The sequence below is a fragment of the Pogona vitticeps genome, chromosome 4 (genome assembly GCF_051106095.1).
Source record: "Pogona vitticeps strain Pit_001003342236 chromosome 4, PviZW2.1, whole genome shotgun sequence".
In the NCBI taxonomy this organism is placed as follows: Eukaryota; Metazoa; Chordata; class Lepidosauria; order Squamata; family Agamidae; genus Pogona; species Pogona vitticeps.
Window position 1 is genome coordinate 141,305,662 of NC_135786.1, and position 14,966 is coordinate 141,320,627.

General features: G+C 38.8%; 1 protein-coding gene across 17 annotated transcripts in view; it reads right to left on the reverse strand.

Moving 5' to 3' along the window:
* Positions 1 to 14,966, reverse strand: part of CTNND2 (catenin delta 2) — a 717,568-nt gene that overhangs the window by 469,084 nt on the left and 233,518 nt on the right. For all 17 annotated transcript variants that reach the window (XR_013544226.1, XR_012086701.2, XM_072998494.2 and 14 more), the window contains one exon: positions 13,892 to 14,004. Coding sequence is in view for 14 of the 17 variants with exons in the window: in XM_072998494.2 (XP_072854595.2) it covers positions 13,892 to 14,004 (113 nt within the window). In the remaining 3 variants the exon portion in view is untranslated. The remainder of the gene's footprint in view (positions 1 to 13,891; positions 14,005 to 14,966) is intronic.

Below are 14,966 nucleotides of genomic sequence, written 5' to 3' on the forward strand. Positions count from 1 at the left end.
AAAACAAAAACAAATTACATGATTAAATAAACAATTCAGTATCCGTTCAAATGTTTGCTCATATATGCCTATTCTCTCATCACTATTATACTGTTATGTGCTGTCAAGTCACATCTGATATACAGTAATCCTTACAGGGTTATCAAGGTATGTCAGATATCCAAAGAGCAGTCTTACCTTTACCTTTTCCGCCGAACAGAGAGTTTCCATAGCAGAGCAGGGATATGAACCCAGGTAGTCCTGGTCCATCACTCTGTCCACTACATCATACTGGCTCTCTTCTCTCATAATATATATAATTATATATATAATTATATTTTCTCTCAGGATACATAATTAACATGTATTTTCTGTCAAAATCTGTCAAATCTATGTTTTGATATACTTTTCTTTAAAAACGGCATAATAGAATTAAGAGAAATGTGCCACTCAATGGATAGGAAAGTTCCAATTTACAAAGTCTATTCATGTTGCAAATCTGGACAGAAATTCTCAAAGATCAACTTCTTCAAACATCTACTAGCCTGTTCTTTTTCCTCCCTTCAGAGGCAATCTTGGTCTATTTAAACCTAAATTTAGATGTGGTCGTTTGACCAGATAGGCAGAATATAAATACAAATAAATAAATAAATAAATAAATAAATAAATAAATAAATAAATAAATAAATAAATAAATAAATAAATAAATAAATAAATAAATAAATAAATAAATAAACAAACAAACAAACAAACAAACAAATAAATAGACTATTGTTCCTCTACTTCTCCAAAGAAATAGGCAGAAAAACCTCTCATTAAATATAGAAAATATTCCACTTCCACGATTTACTGTGCAAAGTTTAGTACTCTAGCCTACAGATGCACAGGGGACATGATAATAAAGTATTTATTTTACCAAATCAATGATTTAATAGAAACATTTGTGAAACATTTTGTAGTACTAGGATTTTTCCCTATATAGCCTTTACTGTTATCTTTGAGCATTCAACAAAACAATTAAAACAGTTGAGGAACAAAATAAATGGATACATGTATTACTCCCCTTAAAGTTCCTTGATAGAAATAGTCAGTTTTATAAATCACAGACTTTTCCGTTCATTCAGATGGAAACAAATTGTTTCAAGTTACAGCATTTCCATTGGAAGTGTTTCCTACAGACTAAGTCATGCATCTCTTCAACCAGTGATATCTATAGAGATTTCTTGACATGAGGCAATTAGCTTCCTGAAGTTATGCCATTTGCATTATGCCAGTGTACAAAAGCAATTGGATTTTAGCCATGTTGTTTATTAGACATAATTCATTTTGTTAACTTGCCATTTGAAAAACATTTCTATATTGTATTCAGAATATGAGGCCATGAAACATGATTTTTAGGACGTTACCAAATATAAAATGTTGTATCTGCTGTAATCCCTCAATATAAGCAAGACTTATAATGGATTCATTATAAGATATCTCAGTGAATTCAGTATAAACCAATGGACTCAATATAAGTCAGTATCAGCCAAGACTCAGAGGACTCAATATAAGCCAAGGAATCTTAGAGCACAACTAAATGTTGCATCTGCTGTACTTCCTACCTATATTTTCTCACTAAAATATAGTCATCCCCACCTCACAAGCCCCATTGATTACAACTCTCATTACTTCATTGTTCCCTTTTGTTATCTATAGCTCGGGGTTGATTTAGCCACCATTCATTGTCATTGTTTACAGAACAATGACAGAATATTGTTTTCATCTTCCTGGGAGAGGAAATGAATATCAACATAAAACTTAATGGTTGTTGCCAGGTATTAAATGCCACATCATTAACTACTTGTGCTCAGGAAACAATCAATCTCTTTGTCTGAGGGCCATTTATAACTTGCAAATATTTGTCATGCCATCCCATTCTGAGGTCTGAAGAAGTGGACTTGTTCACGAAAGCTCACATTAAAATATAGCAGTTAAGTCTTTAAGCTGCCACAACATTTCTGTCTTATTTTTTAATTTTTGTTTTGGTTCTGCCTGACAAGTTAGCACAGACCAATATAGCTATCTCTTCTAAAACTATGTTTATTGACAAATGTGTAGCCTGTATAACTAAAATTGTAAACCGCCCGGAGAGTGCTTGTAGCGCTATGGGGCGGTATATAAGTCCAATAAATAAATAAATAAATAAATAAATAAATGATTTGCTGCTTTGAGTCTCTTAAGAGATTGGCATGTCCAGTTAATACAGAAACTTGAACATGAGGATCAGCATTAAACTAAACAGAAGTGTTCTACTTCCATTTAGTGTTAAATTCAGTCAGAGGAACTGAGACCTCCTTGATATAAATATGGCTCCCTTCATACATATGGAAACTGTTTTACTCAATTTGTTGTTTGTAGCCTGCTGTCAGATCTGCTGAAAATCTAGTGATGCTGAACCTCTCTGGGAAAGACGTTGGAAGATCATGCCTGAGATTATTCTAATTTGAATAATCCGGAAATTTGCTAGAGAAGTTTTCATTTTGAACAACATGAGTGGGATCACAGCATGCTAAAAAAAGAGTAGTAGTCTTTTTGGCTCCATTTGTAAGGTAGCCAGTCTATTGCCTTTAAGGTAAAGGTAAAGGTTCCCCTTAATATTTTTAGTCAGTTGTGTTCGACTCATCCCCGTTTCCAAGCTGTAGAGCCAGCGTTTGTCCAAAGACAGTTTCCATTGTCAGGTGGCCAGCGCAGCTATACACGGAATGCTGTTTACCTTCCCACTGAGACGGTACCTATTTATCTACTCGCATGTACATGCTTTTGAACTGCTAGGTTGGCGAGGAGCTGGGACAAAGCGATGGGAGCTCACTCCGTCGCATGGATTCGATCTTACAACTGCTGGTCTTCTGACCCTGCAGCACAGAAAGGCTTCTGCGGTTTAGCCCGCAGCGCCACCATGTCCCTATTGCCTTTAACCTATTAAGCTATTTTCTGTAGCTGGCTATTTAGCAATTAACTTAAAGAAGTTATCACTACTCTTTGTGAATCCCACCTCCTTCTGTTGACAGTAGTCAGAGCAATTTGTAGCAAAACCCGCAAGGTTTGAGAAATCCTTGAAGAACTAGACTCCAAGTCAATAAATAGGGTGTAGTACGGTTTTAAGTATGTACATGGCATGTTACAGCAATAGGTTTTTGCCCTCTCTGGTCTTCTGCCTTGCAAATGTTGGTTTTAATCATTCAGTTAATCTCCAGCCACTGTACAATAAAATAGAATTGTGTTTTTTTCTGGTGAATTTTGGCAGGAAGAGTAAAATCCAATATTCAGAAAGAAGGATTGAGAAAAAAAAGAATGGGAAGGAAGAAAGGAAGATTGCCAACCATAATATCCTTTTTAATTAACCAAGAATGAGATGCAATGGCAGAAAATATAATAATTATAACATTTGGCTGTAGTATAGCTGTAATAATTAGCCAGCAGGGAATTTGCAGCATATCAGTACCCAACTATTTTTGGCAAAATAAATATTATCAAAAGCCTTGTACAAAAAATAGATTTATGGCTATATAGCTTTCTTCTTTTCCCACATTCTGGGAATCTTTCTTGGGATTTGAATGGGTTTCAGTTGTGAAACATCTGTGTTTACTCCATTAGTAAACTATAGATGGCATTTTATGGATAAAAACAGACATCACACTTAAAGCTGAACACTTGAGGATGACTCATTACTGAATAAATTAAATGAAATTTAAACATGATAATGGGTATTTGATAATGTGGCAACTCCAGCAATGTGTTATTTGACTTTCTCTCTCTTTTGTTGCCTTCATGAATTTAAGCCTTCTGATACTTCACTCAATTTAAAGAACCTTGCCTTTGCTAGTCCTGAGAATAAGGATGTAGGATTCCAAGCCTCACATGAAGCTGGTTTTTACTGTCCACTCATTGTCACATTTAATGAAGCATTTTCTTCTGACTGGCTTGCTGCTTTCCATCAGAGACGTTTCCCAATATTTTATCCCTAACACTATCTCCCTTTACATGCTGGTTAAGGGTGATAAAGACTTGTAGTCCAGTGACATCTGGAGGTCCATGGGTCACCCCTCCCCATCTAAAAAGTTCCTATATACAGCAAAGGTTTGCATGATCTAAATGGATTGGGCCCCTTTCATTTTACAAATAGATTTGGACTTTGGGAGAAAAAACAGCATTATATTAAAAATAGCAGTGCTGCCATGAATCCTTCATTGTTATTATCAAATAATCAGCTTCCTAGTTTCCAAACCTCACTGGCCTAGAAAATCATCACCAATCCTCTTTTTAAACCATTCAGTAGAGCTGTTCACAATAGCTTTATTATGCCTTTGTTCCGATTCACAAAGAGTCTCCAGCACTGAATCCCATGGTAACTGATTTTCCTCATGAGTAAGGATGTAGCAGCATACCAATGGATAAGCCTTATTAGGACACTGAGTCCATTTCTTTTCAAGTGCCAGATCTGCTCTGACTGTGGATTTCACATCTTGCCAAAGTCAAGAAGGCAGGAAGAGCTTGCCAAACTAAAGAGGTGCCAAAAAAAGAGAAAAAAAGTACAGTTCAATTCAAAGCTCATGGGATCCATTCTTACATTACCAAGAAAACAGTTTTCATCAGCTTGATAATGTATAATTTACCTGATTTAACTGTTGCAAAAGGCATTACAAAATTATATCAGTATATAACGTTGTGAGAGGTAAGATGCAGGATTTCCAATGTCACTTCACCCTGGTGTGTATTGTAATTAGATTTACCAAATGCATATCAAAATATCAAAACTCTGATACACTAATTAATATGCATGCCATCTACTTCTGCATAGCAGAAAACTGCAAACAATGTCAAAACAGAGGTTTTAATTGTAAACAAACAACAATAAATGTAAAGAAAATAGTGAATTGTTACAATAATTGCTGATACATTTAGTTTTTCTTAGCTTGTCTGCTGTCCTACAACTAGAGTGTATGTGTGCATGGAGGGACAAAGGAAGAAGGAAGTGGAAAAAGTGTCGGTTGCTCTGGCAGTTCAGCTGAAAGACCAGCAGTTTTTGGTTCATTGTTTTAAACACTTCCATTATTATTAAACCAAGTAATGGGGTCAGGCAATCTCCAGAGATCTGGGGTGGGGGGGCGGGGCTGGACATGCCCATCCTTGGACCTCTGCAGGTACAGTACTGGGAAAAAAAACCCTAATTAGGCTCTAGTGAGCAGAGTTTTAATTTTTAAAAATGTGATGGTGTGGGGAGTCCAGAAGTCCTGGCGGGCTCAAACATGGGAAAATTAACACCTAGCACTTCCTAGTAGTTACAAAATTGAGGGTGTGGGCTGGTACAGTGGTGGCAATGCTTCTGTGCAGCTAAATTTGCATTCTACACATTTCCAACCCTGATTTACAAAAAAACTACTTCAACCAAGCATCAATGCTGCAATAGCTATAGTGCATCCCTTGGGGTATATGATAGATAGGGCAAACTCAGTGGTGGCCTCTTTCTGGCTGCATGCACTTGAGTGTATTAGCTTTATATGAAAGCAAAGTGTGCTGTTTATATACCTCCCCATAGTGCTTAAAGCACTCTCTGGGCAGTTTACAATTTAATCATATAGGCGACATTGTGCCCCCCCCCCCAGTGAGCTGGGTACTCATTTTACCAACCATGGAAGGAAGGAAAGCTAAGTCGAACTTGAGCTGGCTGCCAAAACTGAACACTGACCATGAGCAGAGTTCTAACTGTAATACTACAGTTTAACCACTGCACCACGAGGCTCTTCTATTAAAAAGTTTTGACCTTTCTGGACACCTACTTATTTTTAAATAAACTTTTCTAGGACTGAAACTGAACCAATGGTCAATGTGGCTGGACTTCACAGGTACTCTGATTCTATTATTGGTGCACAATGTGTTGGCAGAGCAAATCAACATTCTATAAGACAATTCTAAAAGTGGGTGCAGCCCAAACAAACAATTATAACTTTGAAACTAGGCTTCAGATCAACACCAAATCTAGCAGTTACAGCGGACAGTCTGCTTTTGTGGTGTACCAAATTTGGTGGAGAAAAGAGTTTTCAAGTTTTGATTCATTAAAAGTAAGATTGTTTCTCCACTGTTCAGAAATAGTACAAGAGGGTATCCTGTAGACCATCTTTACTGCTGACATGGATGTCATGAACTTTCAGGATGTTTTTTGATATGTAAAGTTTGACATTTTTTTCCTGCTGGCAATGCAGGCATGATATTGTGCAGCAATATTGGTCTATTTCCTGGTGTTCTGAATTGTGCACAGTATCCCACATTCATGAACAGATGTTGTTTTTTTGAGGCACTTAATGTTACAAGTGCTTGTAATAGCCAAAAGGCTTGTAGTAGAGATGGGGGCATTCGTATACGAATATCCCCGGACATCTGGAAATAACGAGGATCCAGCCCCATGGGGCCAGACTACCCATTCACAATTTGACCACCGCTGCCGGCTCCGTGGATAAACTCCCCAATGCCTAGCTGCTAATCTTTTCTTTTGCATGTTTTCCAAAAGATCATCAGTTTCAGCATTAAAGAGGCTTGCCTCATCGAATGGGAGGTCTTTGATATGTGCGAGGGCATCCTCAGCCAGGCCAGCTCTCCTTAGCCAAGAAAAACGTCATAAGGCTACTGAAGTGGCCATTGACTTTGCTGTGGTGTCTACCATGTGCCTAGCAGAAAGCATCTGTTGTTTGGCAATGGAAAGACCTTGTTGAAAGTTTGGGCGAGTACTTTTTTATCTTCTGGTAAAGATTTGACAAAAGTTGACATATTGTACCAAAGGAAACGTTGATATACACCCATGGCTCCCTGGTAGTTAGCGACACGCATGGTGAATGTTACTGATGAGTAAAGCCATCTTCCCATTGAGTCAATTCTTCTACTGTCTTTATTTGTTAGTGTGAGGGTTTGTCAATGTCGATATCTTAATTGTAAGGCTTCATCAAAATGGAGTTTGGAGCTGGTTGTTTTTGAAGAAATAGAGCTCGAGGATCATGGACTCTGTAGAGGTTATTGATTGGTTTAGACTTGGTATGGGAAGAGGCTGTTTTTTTCCAGGATCATTGAGCGGTGCTGAGTAGAGACAGAAGCATCGAGATGTGTACTGGAGTCATTGTATCTTTAGAAATTGGGTCGTATAGATTATTGGCTGGTTCTGTCAAGGGACAGTGAATTTGGAGATTGAGAGACTTAGCCATATGGATCATAACTTTGGCGTAAGTTTGGAAGTCTTCTGTCGTTGATGGTGGGTTGGCATTGACAAGGTCGGATTCCGATGAAGTAAGTATTACTGACACCATCTGAGGTCTGGATCTATGATCAGACTAATCTGGACTGCGTCGGGAGTCAACGTATTGTCGAGCGACTTTAAGACATAAGACATAAGAAATTTATTTGTCATTGCGCTCACAAGTGGGTGCAACGAAATGAGGTGCTCTTTAGTGTCAATAGGTTGAGTGTTATAGTACAGTATTAATGTTTGTCGCTTGATGTCAATGGAAGTGGCATGTCCATGGGCATTTGTTGTTGTCAAGGATTTTCAATATTGTGAGATGTCATCCGAGTGTCCATGGATGTCGTTTGATATGGTTGAACATCGGTGTTGAACTCGGGGTCATAGTGATGTTGAGTTTGATGGCTTGGTTCTATTGGGCGATGGAAATCTTTCGTCGATAGAGGGACAGAACAAGCGTCAATGGACCAGGATGGTGATATCGATGAGAATTATCGATATCAGAGCCTGTGTCTCGGTGATGTTGAAACGGAGGTTGTTTACAAGCTGGTAAAGCAGTGGAGTATATAGACACTGGGGGTGCCGAGCGAGAGGAATGATTTCCCTCATATGGATTAGCGGGAAAATATCGGAAGGCTGGAGCTGTAAAAGCCTCACATATAGAAGAAAATTGCTCAACCGTCCCGGGTCTTTTAGGTGCCAGGTAGCAAGCAGGTTGGAGTCCATGTGGGTCATGGTGATATGGCCATTTTGACATTGATGGCTATCAAGATCAAGGCCTGCCATGAGAAGGTATGGCTGAGCTGGATAGAGCAATTTGCTAATTGGCGGTTGCGGTTTGGCTAGTTGAACACGGCAACCTGCTGAGAGTGCTGAATGCGGGACTGAGCCATGCATGATGAAATAGATGGCTCCAGGGACTGTTGGGGCCGATGTCTCTGAGGCAATAGAGATTGATTTGGCGGTTTGTTGAGGCTGCTGAGAAATGACTGCAGCTTTAGATTTATGCTGTTTAGGTCTTTTAGGCGGAGAGGGCTCCAGAACCAAAGAGGCTTCAGTGGACATTTAGTGGACAGCTTCGATATCCTGGATTTTGGTATCAAGCACTCATATTTATGGGTTTTTAAGTTTTAGACAAAGTGGATGAAGCGTCGGAGTGGGATGGTGTGCTTGATGGACGTTGTTTTGAGGCTTCAGAAAGAGCCTTCTCCATTGCTTTGGTTTGTGAGGTGGCCTTAGAAGAAGGTTGGGCCATTTTGGTTGGTTGAAGGGATTGTTCCCAAAGATGGAGTTTTAATCTGGATAAGTGAGAAGAAAGCACTCTGCACTTGAAGTTCTTATAATGCTGGCAGGAGAATGTCTGGTGTGCCTCTCCTAAGCAAAAAAAGACATTTAGTGTGGCCGTCAGAGAGTGGTATTTTGTTTTCACAGACCACACAGTGTTTAAATGGGCCCAAAGGGGCCATGAATAGGAGAAAATAATTTGAGGAGAAAAAACGATGATGGGGGGGTGCAGCTAGAGGCCTAGCGAAGTAGAAAAATAAAAAATCTCTGATGATAATGAATTTAAAAGTTTAAAGAAGGAATAAAGGATAAACTCTCTTTCCCTTTTACTCACAGAAGAAGAACTATGAGGCTCTCAATGCGGCGGTTGAAATAAACTGAAAGGGGAGCCTTGGCGCCAAGGTACTTATATGAGGAGGGAGGGGCGTTATTCTAATGTGTTTGTTGCTACTGCAGAAGCTCTAGAACTTTCCAATGAGGCTCCATGAAGGCGCGGCTCACCCAGGGTGTAATTCACAGAGGCCACGAAGAAGAATTAAACACTGATTAAGTTCTGGGTTGATGACTGTATCCGCCAGTTCTGGTTCCAGTAGGGTGTGCTGGCAGGGTTCTCTCCCTCACTTTTCTGCTCTTGTTTTTATTCAATCCTTTCAACTTTTATATATACATAGTCTTTAAAAAAACTATGCTTAACTCCCTCTAAATAGCTTCTAAATAGCTTTCGAAGAAGCTTCTGAAGCCAGGCATTTAGGGAGTCAAAACAACCTCCAGAATTCCCGTTCCTTTGGCAACACAACAAGGAAAAGGGGAGAAAAAACAGCTGAACTGCTCCCTGAATTGTGTTATTCCTACCTATTCTCCCCTGAGTCAACAGTGAGAATTTATCTTCAGGTTGGACGTTTCATTTTTTTTCCTCCCTGTTGACTCACACATTTGCTTCTGATGTATTGAGACTGCTGTTGTTTCTGCTGCTGTTTTCTTCCTCAACCCCAATTGTCCATATGATGGTTGCCAGGATCTCTTCTATTTTATGCTGGGAGTTCTTGGGGCATCATTGGTGATATCTGTCTGAACGACTCGGGTTCGGCAGTGGAGTCCCTGCCCAATACTATTGTGAAGAGATTCCTACTGACATCTGAGTGATAAAAATGTTATTTTGCTTCACTTGCATTAGAGCTGACAAAAGCAAAAGAAAAGGTTTAGCCTTCTTACTGCATGCAAGTGCTTAATTCCACTGATACAGCTATGCTCTGCATGATCCAGCCAGGAGGCAATTGTGTGAACTGAGGTCATACTCAAGACTATTTAGTCTACAGATTTTGCTATTACAGGACAACAATTTGAGAAGTAAGGTGGTCAATGTGAGATCTCACACCTGCTGACCCCATCAAATCTGTATGTTGGGGGTGTAATAAGAACCAAGAGTTAATAATTTGTCTCCCAATTTTCCTTTTACTATAACATACCGGCCTTCAGGGTCTCCCATATAATCATTCAAATCACTTCAAATTTTGAGTTCTTCATAAAGATTATTGCCATCTCTCTAGCCTTATTTGTTCCATTTGCGATATATTGTTCACCTAACATTGGGTGCTTAATGATCTCTTTCTTGTTCTTATTTTGATGAGTCTCCTGTAACAACAACACATCTACTTCTAATTTTTGAATAGTCTTAATGACTCTGTATCTTTTCACTGGCGACCCCAACCCATTCACATTATAAGAAAATATTTGGAGATTATCTGACATTACAGTCATACATTCTATATGCTATCTTTACAAATCTATTCTTTTTCAGTATTTGTCTAACAGATTTTATTTATTTATTTATTTATTTATTTATTTATTTATTTATTTATTTATTTATTTAATTTCTATGCTGCCCAATCTACCCAGAGGTCTCTGGGCAGCTCACAACAATTAAAGTTCAATACAATAAAAGATAAAATGATTAAAATACAATTAAAATACAATTAAAATTGCCATCATCAGGACCCACAGTTGATGTTATATGTTGTGGTGTACAGTCTATAATCATATTTTACTAAGCAAGATTGTCTACATCCTTCTAATTTTCTTTTCAGTGTCAGCCAATTTACTATACCTAATTCCCTCCCACCCTTTTCCCCTTCCCTCACCCTCGCCCTCTCCCACAATGGTCAGTGAGAACAAATTCTCCAGCTCATGTGGAACTATAGGGAGCCAGAAATCTTAACATTCCCTGTAAAAGATCAGTTCTTTCCTCATGTCCACTCTTACCTTCTTAATCTATATTTATATTAACATAACAAATTATAGTTCACACTTATATGTTGGTAAAATAATATAAAACACTATTTAAGATAAATATACATGATAGAAAGGAACCTTAGAATTTTTAGATAAGAAGCACATATATTTAAGAATGTTTAGAATATATGTTTAGAACACTTTAATGTAATGATAATTAAGAGGTACAATATTTACAAACAAACATAGATAATTTGTAATTTTAGCTCAGGTGTCTCAATCAACTCAGAGTCTAGGACCCCTAAACATGATAAAGACAAATTCCATTCAGAGATTTCCAGATTTAGCACTGACCTGCCCTATGAGGGGGAATACTTGGCAGCATTTGAATATAGGGACCCCCCCCCAAGTCCCCATTTGAGATCAAGGCCCTCACTGGATTCACTCTGTTTTGATGTGATGGGGACACAAAACATGCTATTTGAAAACACAATACAAATCCTCTTACGAGATATTTCAGCTATCAAACAACAAATTGAAGAACTTAAGCAAATTAACCATGAATCAGTTAGCATGATATTGAATCCACCCTTGAATCCAGCTCTAACCAGAATTCCAATCACAACAAAATGTGACTCCTGTAAAATACCTCATCCAACTGCTGATGTACAACTTAATGTTAGTACTCAAGTCGATTTTTCAGATGTCACACTAGAGGCCTCTGACTCAAGTGAGAAGGTATTAAACAAACCTACAGAGCCAGGATCCCACCTCCCAATGATGAAAAGAAAAGAAAGAGGATTTGAAGGGAAAAAAAGTAAGACCAAACAAAAAACCCAAAATCAGAAGTGCCACAATAGAAAATATAAACCATCCAGGAGGAAGGTAAATAAGCAGATTCCTCCACATTGTAATTTCAATTCTAAGAGACTGTTCCAGCTGCTGGAGGTACAGGATAAGGAAAATGGAAGGATAAAAACCACTCCAAATCAGACAAGAAAGCTATCGAAGGCACAGATAAAATCAACTGAGTTTGCTTGTTTTGAGTCAATGTTTTCCCATATTAGGTATTATGAGAGAATCGCTGCCAGTTCCACAGGTGGGCTGCCTGACCATGTTCTGGGGTGGTGACACCTGATGAAGTGTTAATGGAAGAGGAGGAAATCTGGGGCTCAGCAGCAGAGGAGGCAAAACCTATGTTCTGTGCAACAGCTGAAGTGGCATGGGACCTGGAGGATGACACCAGGCAGGAGAATGAGCAGCTTTCCTGAGGTGAGGGGCCAAGGCAGGGCAAGAGGAACTGGCATCACACTAGCCTCAGAGAAGACTCTTGCCCTATCTGCCTTCTGGTGTCTGAGATGCCTGACAGGCCCTGTGGCACCCACCCCACCCCAGCTGAGATGCTGGTGGAGCAAATGCCAGTGTGAGGGAAGGAGGCTCCTTGAGGAGCAAGAGAGCAGCCACTGTTCACCACCAGCTGCCCCTACCAGCCCTCTTTAAAGGGTTCCAAGCCTGACCCCAGACTGGGCTTGTTCCCACAGCCTTCCAGCACCAGGACTCTAATGGTCTCCATGAAGGCAATCAAAGCCAACATTGAACTAACTGTTTCCAGGGGACTCGTATCAGGAACCCAGTCCCTTGAGGTACGGGGCGGGGGAGGAGACAGGGGAAACCACTCTCAGACACATGTATAAAAATAAGGAATCCCGCTGCCAGCAACTTTGAGCCAATGGTGGGAAACATCGACATCAAGAGTTATACTGGGACGAGGCGGGGGGGGGAGAACCTCACAGTTATATACTTCATTGTTAATTTTTTTTCTTCCATAAAATTTCCCTTGTGAATAGCTCTGTATGACTGTGATATATTCAGGGGAATTGTGTCAAGACACACTACTGCCACGGTTCAAAGATCCCTTATACAGTAAGTGTGTTTCTAGACATGTGGATTCATACATATGCTTGGACAGCATATCTAGTAACTATGGTAAGTTGCTTCTTTTCCACATAATGTTTGCCAAAAACCCTAATGGGGCTGTTTTTTTTTTTAGTCCTACTGTTTTACACAGGTTGGAACAAAGAAGTACCACAATGGTAAAAAAAAAAAAGTGAATGTACTGTTGCACAATTACTTGAATTAAGAGTCGATTTGAAAACATTTCCGCTGTTAAGAACTCATTATGCTATCATTTCATTTTCAAGTATCTTGAGTTTGCAGCATTTCATTCAACTCATAGGAACTTAGAAACGTAAACAGCTTTATGAATTATTTGTAAACTGTGCTTGGTGAAGTGTCTTTCCCATTATTATGAGCCAACAATAGGACTATTTCCCTGTCAGCTTCTTATTAATACTACATAATTATTCAGACCGGAAGAAATATTCACAGCCTCATCCAGTGGAGCCATTTAGCTCTCTTATATATCTCCTATAAATCTCCTTTACACACCTAATCAGATCTTCAGCCCAGCAAGCTTAGAAACAAACCTAAATTCAACATCCCATTCATATTTCAACACAGACTGCAACTTTAAACCTTGAAGTATATTAGCAGAATTATAACTCTGTATACAGAATTTAATTACTTATTTTAAAACCAAACATTTTAAAGGATTTGTTAACAAAGACACTAAAATGACCAGATCTCTGAATCTTACAAATAAAAACATACATATTTTAAGGAACATAAATACTTCTATACTAAAATGAGCTGACAGGGAGAATGACCAAAAGGTTATATGATTACATGTTTCCATATAATTATGTTTGTAAAGTAACCTGGAGCACTCTCTGCATTTTCATAATCCATAGAACTGCATTTATTTTTATACTTTTTTTTTAGCTCAGTTCATGAGAAAAAGGAGCTAAACCAAGCAAATTCATGTCACTCTGTACTGTTACCTCCACAGTTTTCAAAGTGATTCGTCCATCGGTTTTTTACCCAAGAGACACTATCAGGTAACAGATACAAGGTAATACCAAGGAAACTTAAAAATAATTTTGTTATCTCCACCAAAAATGTCATGGGAGAAAACTCATCTGGTTTGCAATAGGTTACAAGCAGATGATCAATATTGTCCTTTACAATGCCAATCAATTATGGAAAAACAGCAAAGTAAGTCCCACAAAATACCTAATGCTGTTCATGCTTCCAGTCTCAGATCCAAGTTTACATCTCTCCAGTTGGCTGGCTACAATCTGGCGTTCAGCCTCAAGTTCTCGTGTAAGCCTTTCAAACTGTAGCTCCTGAAACACAAAACACAGGCAAGGATGTTATGGCGTACGATGTAATAGTCATTCCCTGTTTGTCTTGGTGATGTTACGATGACATTTCAACCCATCCCCCCAACCCACACCTACAACTGCCAACTTCCAGGAAAAATTTCATCTGAGCCAAGATGTGGAGCTGAGTGAGATTAGTGGGAGGAAAGCCGCAGTGGGCCACGTGCCACCAAAACTTCCGTTGGTAACCTTGGTTGGACATGAAGTGCCTGTGACAAGTGTCATATATCTTGTGGCCTTATGGATATCCTCTCAAAGGAGATTTGCCAGCTGTAATACTGAAGACGATCATGGCTGAGGACTGCTTGGATGTTTTTATTCTCCTCTCTTGCTTTTATACTAGACTCTTTTTTTTCATCCCGTGCAATTGATTGGTAAACTCTATATTGCATGACAGCTCATTTCTAATGTTTAACACAGCTATTATGTTTGTTTTCATTATTTGCTTTATTTACCTATTAATCACTGTGATTTTATGTTGTTAAGTTACAAGCTGCTCTAGTTTTCATCTTAAACAATTAACAAGAGAAGAACAAATATATTTGCTGGGCTACCTCTGTGCTGTACTAACTTCTTCAATCCTGATAAATGATTTCCTATGACAATGTAATTTTTATTGGGCCTAACAATGAAATAATGGACAGATGGCAGTTGAACCTATAATGCTGGCAGGGGAGACCATGGTATCAACTTAAAGAAGGAAGCAGCAGGAACATGTCACAAACATCTTAGCATATTGTTCAACAGGAAAAGCAACCCACCCTTAAGAAAAGCTGTATTAGACAATAGTTGGTAACACAAGAGTATTAAGCAGATGTCTGATTATTCCATGTTTATTACTGACATATGTTTTTTAGTTATCATCTTAGCAAGAACAGAACACTTTCCCACCTTGATTATAATTGCTAGTAAATTAAAGTTCCCCC